General features: G+C 53.5%; 1 protein-coding gene across 1 annotated transcript; it reads left to right on the top strand.

Annotated features, from left to right (window-relative positions):
* Nucleotides 1-272: 272 nt before the first annotated feature.
* Dusp1 (dual specificity phosphatase 1) lies at nucleotides 273-3,360 on the top strand. Its single transcript, XM_005376341.2, has 4 exons — nucleotides 273-883; nucleotides 1,164-1,309; nucleotides 1,676-1,895; nucleotides 2,319-3,360. Exons 1-4 carry the CDS (start codon nucleotides 517-519, stop codon nucleotides 2,687-2,689), a joined length of 1,104 nt encoding a protein of 367 aa, XP_005376398.1. The 5' UTR covers nucleotides 273-516; the 3' UTR covers nucleotides 2,690-3,360.
* The last annotated feature ends 1,936 nt before the right edge of the window (nucleotides 3,361-5,296 follow it).

Raw genomic sequence — 5,296 nt, 5'->3', positions numbered from 1 at the left:
CTCGGGGACGCGCCAGGCGCAGGACGGACAGCGGGGAGGGCGCCGGGCCCCGAGCCAGCGCGCGGCCAGCGGACCCCGCTCCGAGGGCGATGACGTCTTTGCCTTTGGCTCCGGCGGCGCCGGGCCTGGCAGGGCGGGTGACGTCACCGCCCCGTCACGTGACCGCCATTCAAACAAACAAACAGCTCCCCCCAGCCCTGCCGCGCGCGGGCCCGCCCCGGCCCGCCCCCGAGAGGCCGCATATAACCGCGCTGCCCCGGGCCGAGCGCGCTGCAAAGCAGAAGCTTGCTCAGGACGACGGGAGCTTGAGGGCGGTCAGGGGAGGTGCGACAAGCCCGGGAGGCGCCCCGAGTCCGGCATAAGTGCCTCTCGGTCATTCCAAGGACAGGTTTGAGGTTCGACACAAAGAGACCCAGGGTCGGGCTTTTCCTCGAAAGCCTCCGCCCTGCCCTTGGCTTCCTAGGACAGACAAAGAGCTCCCGAGAGACGGGCACGCTGGGGGCGCTGAGGCCGGCCATGGTCATGGAGGTGGGCATCCTGGACGCCGGAGGTCTGCGGACGCTGCTGCGGGAGCGCGCCGCGCAGTGCCTACTGCTGGACTGCCGCTCCTTCTTCGCTTTCAACGCGGGCCACATCGCCGGCTCGGTCAACGTGCGCTTCAGCACCATCGTGCGGCGCCGGGCCAAGGGCGCCATGGGGCTGGAGCACATCGTGCCCAACGCGGAGTTGCGCGGCCGCCTGCTGGCCGGAGCCTACCACGCCGTGGTGCTGCTGGACGAGCGCAGCGCCGCCCTGGACGGCGCCAAGCGCGACTGCACCCTGGCCCTGGCGGCGGGCGCGCTGTGCCGCGAGGCGCGCGCAGCGAAAGTCTTCTTCCTCAAAGGTACGCGCCCGGGAAGCTCGGGGCCGCCAGCGCGCCGCCTGAGGCGCGGCCGGGGACCCCTGGCCCTCAGCCTTTGGGAGGGGGGTGCCCCGCCTGGAGCGCGTGGGCGCCGGCGCCTCTGTCTGGGGACTTGTCATTGGCTTTTGTTTGGCGCTGTGGACAAAGACTTGCCTGAGCCTCTCGGGTGTAAACTCCCGGCCCCGGGTGGGCGGGGGAGTGGTCTCAAGGTGCTCAGTCCCGCCGGTGCTAACGGAAAAAAAATGTGTCTTTGTGTTCCCAGGAGGATATGAAGCTTTTTCAGCTTCCTGCCCGGAGCTCTGCAGCAAACAGTCAACCCCCATCGGGCTTAGCCTTCCCTTGAGTACTAGCGTTCCTGACAGCGCAGAGTCTGGGTGCAGTTCCTGCAGCACCCCTCTGTACGACCAGGTTAGTAGTGGCCCGCGCCGGGGGGAAGAAGTCAGGGGTGGCAGAACCTGGAAGAGCGGTGCCAGTGAGAATATAAAGTGAGCACAGCTTTATTTATATAACACAGGGGACATGGGGATCTTATTCCACTGTTAAGTGGGCTGGTGGAGCTGAGTCTTTGCCTTCTGTAGGGCTGGCACTACAGAAATAGCCTTGGGGCTCTGTCCAGGCTTACCCCCCTGTTTAGTTCTACTCCATCAGCAGTGCAGAGAGAAGGTCACCCGGCGTCTGAACCTCACTCTTCCAGCAGGCAGTTTTTGTAGGGGTGGGCACTGGTGCTGACTTGGAGCAAACTTGACGAGTGTTGGATTTTTTTCTGGATTTCAGGGTGGACCAGTGGAGATCTTGCCCTTTTTGTACCTGGGCAGTGCCTATCATGCTTCCCGAAAGGACATGCTGGATGCCTTGGGCATCACCGCCTTGATCAATGTCTCAGCCAATTGTCCTAACCATTTTGAGGGTCACTACCAATACAAGAGCATCCCTGTGGAGGACAATCACAAGGCGGACATCAGCTCCTGGTTCAACGAAGCAATCGACTTCATAGGTAAATCGAATGCCTCTTCACCTGTTTTAGCTACTAAGCCATCCTCAGCGACCAGGACTTGAGTGATCTTCATCCGAGCCTTCCTCCAGACGTTCAATATCAGTCTGATAAAAGCAACATCCTTGCAGCATGTAGACTTGATGTCCCACTTTACAGATTAGCAGGGTGAGGCTCGAATAGTTGAATTGACTTGTCCAAACTCAAGTCTGCTAACTGGGACTGCCCAGTCTGGGTTTAAGTCCCTTGCTGTCCTTTGGACAGTTTGAGTCGCACCACGCCTCCATTAAACAGTGTCCGTTGCTGGCAGAGGGTGATGTTGACGATCTCTGGCTGGGACACTCATGACATTTCTTAGACACCCTCTACCTGGGCTTGGGTTGTTCTCCTGAACTGTCAAGTAACCAGCTGCCCTTTGTTTTCCAGATTCCATCAAGAATGCTGGAGGAAGGGTATTTGTCCATTGTCAGGCGGGCATCTCCCGGTCAGCGACCATCTGCCTTGCTTACCTCATGAGGACTAACCGAGTGAAGCTGGACGAGGCCTTTGAGTTTGTGAAGCAGAGGCGGAGCATCATCTCCCCTAACTTCAGTTTCATGGGCCAGCTGCTGCAGTTCGAGTCCCAGGTGCTGGCCCCCCACTGCTCTGCGGAGGCGGGGAGCCCTGCCATGGCTGTGCTGGACCGAGGCACCTCCACTACCACTGTCTTCAACTTCCCCGTCTCTATCCCTGTCCACCCTGCCAACAGTGCGCTGAGCTACCTGCAGAGCCCCATCACGACCTCTCCCAGCTGCTGAAAGGTCATGGGAGGTGAGGATCTTCCCAGCCCACCAGACTCCAGCCTCCTCAGAGGGCAAATGCAATAACTCCAGGGAGGAGACTCAGAAGGGCTGGTCCTTATTTATTTAATTTCACCCGAGTTCCACTGGGTTCCCAAGCAATCACAGTGATGACCTAGCGTCAGGACATTTGCTGAACTCAGCACATTCGGGACCAATATACAGTGGGTACATCAAGTCCCTCTGACAAAAAGGGGCGGAAGAGAAAGGACTCTGAGAGCTGGCTTCTTTTGACTTGCCCCTGTTTTTTCTAGAAACTCTTCATGCTTGACATACCTACCAGTATTACCATTCCCGACGACATATACATAGGAGAATATACCTTATTTATTTTTGTGTAGGTGTTCTGCCTTCACAAGTGGCAGTGTCTACTCCTAGGAGAACCAAATACCTCAATTTTTGTGTTTGAGTACTGTACTGTCTTGTAAATAGATCTGAAGCAGGTTTGTTTTCAGCAGTGGTGGAAAACACCAGTGTTGGTTCTTGTGTTTTGTTTTTTGTTTTTTCAGTTGTACGTTTGCTGATTATTTATGATCTGAAATAATATATTTCTTCTTCTGAGAAGACATTTTGTTACTTAAGGATGACTTTTTTATACAGCAGAATAAATTATGGCATTTCTATTGACATCTCAGGACTGTTTCTTTGACAACCCCACCCATTCTCCTTTCTGCTAGTGAGCTGGGGAGGCATTTGGATGTGCGCTTGTTAGGATCTGACCTTGTACCTCTTGGTGGCCACATAAAGATGCCTCTTCCTCCTTCCAAGATGACTGGGTTGCAAAGGAGGTCGACCAGTGAGATGCAGAGTGAAATTCCAGGTGCTTAGCTGAGTTCTTAGTAGAGCGTCAGAGTGTCCACCTGTGTCCTTCATGTCACCCAAGGAGCCCAAGTGTCCTCAGAACCAGAGTGATAAAGAAAAGGATTGCCTGGATTGCCTTTCTTCATTTAATACCTTCCTCAGGATAATACAAAAAGTCCCTCTGCCCTGTCTGAGCTATGCTAGAGTTATAAGGATGATGAAAGTTTTCTAGAGTGCTTGAAATGTGTTCCTACTACGTGCAGTGCAGTGGTGCCGTGTACTGTCAGAAAAACTCAGACCTATCCTAGCTAAGTGGCAGTAGGAAATTCTCTGAGCTTTACACTTAACACTTGCTAGCTCACAAGTGTTTCTAAAAGTCCTTTGTTTCTGTGACTAAGCACTCTATAAGCAAACAGAGTGTACAGCAGCCACCTGTGGAGCCCCTACCCTGCTCCTGACCGTTGCTAGCATTTTGGAGGGCACTGCACAGCTTCTGCACACAGCATCATTGGCAGCTGCCTTTTTCAGGTCACTCGCTTCTTGATTTTGTAATTTTGCTGAAGAAGATAAGCAATTAAATCTGACTTGCTGTAGGGTAATATTCTGAATTTTTACTCTCCTGCCAAGCAGGCCAAGGCAGAGCAGGTATAATTGACTCCCAGCCCATAAGCCAGTCTGTAATATTCAATAACGGCAAGGCCCTCAGGTTGCTGCTTCACGCCCCACCCTCCTGGGCTTTTTTTCTGAACAAAGTGCTGTGGGAGCAGAAAAGCAAACATCCTGCTCAACTATCTCAGAGTGCCTCTTCCACGCGATTGCCCTCACCCGGCTTGACAGGGAACCGAGGAACCAGTGCCCTTGATCTCTCCCCACTGGCCCTCTTCCTGCCCTTGACTCTCAGGGCCTGAAAAGTATCCGTGCTCTAAGACGTCAAAGCTTACCCTGCGCTGGCAAGCTCACTCAGCTCCTTGGCTGGATTACTGATTAATGGCAAATGTGTTCATGCCTTTCAGAACAAACCATACTTCACGTTCTCATCAAACCCTAGAAATTGACTGCTGCAAATCAGTTCCTTTGTGGAAATGTACCGGCAATGGAGAGTCCGTGGCCCTTGCCGTGACTGACTTCCCCGTGGGCTTGGGTCTTTACTTTCAGCTTGGCAGGCGCTGGCTGAAGCGGAATTAATCTCCAGTGTGATCCACTTGGTGGAAAAGTACAGCGCTGTCTTAGGGAGCTGCCAGTGAAAACAATTCCCTCACTTCTCCCCCGCAGTCCACTCCAGCCCCGCGCTGGAGGCCACTCCCCCTTTCCACACAGATCGGGCTTGCTAGGTTGTGGGCCTCCAGAAACTGTCACTTTTGCCCTAACATTATTTTTCTTGGGGAAAAAAATCAGTACCTCCTGATGAAAAAAGATTTGTTTCCCAGGGATAATAGGAATGGAGATAATTGAACAGTTTAACATTGGTAATGTGATAATAGCTGTCAGTTTCAGAGCAAACACTTGTGCCTGACACTGCCAAGTGCTTTACCCATATTCAAATTCAAGCAAAACCCATTTTACAGATTAGAAAACCAAGTCTGAGAGGGGAAGCAACATGCTCAAGGTCATAGAACAAGTCAGTGACCTTGAAGCAAATAGAGACCAGCTCTAAATGAAGACTGAGGACCAGAGATTCAGTGCAGTCCAGAAAACAGCTTGAGGGGCTGGGGATTTAGCTCAGCGGCAAAAGCGCCTGCCTGGCAAGCGCAAGGTCGTGAGTTC

This window comes from Chinchilla lanigera, unplaced genomic scaffold (assembly GCF_000276665.1).
Source record: "Chinchilla lanigera isolate Chin_1 unplaced genomic scaffold, ChiLan1.0 scaffold00007, whole genome shotgun sequence".
In the NCBI taxonomy this organism is placed as follows: domain Eukaryota; kingdom Metazoa; phylum Chordata; class Mammalia; order Rodentia; family Chinchillidae; genus Chinchilla; species Chinchilla lanigera.
This window is presented reverse-complemented; position numbering and strand designations above follow the sequence as displayed.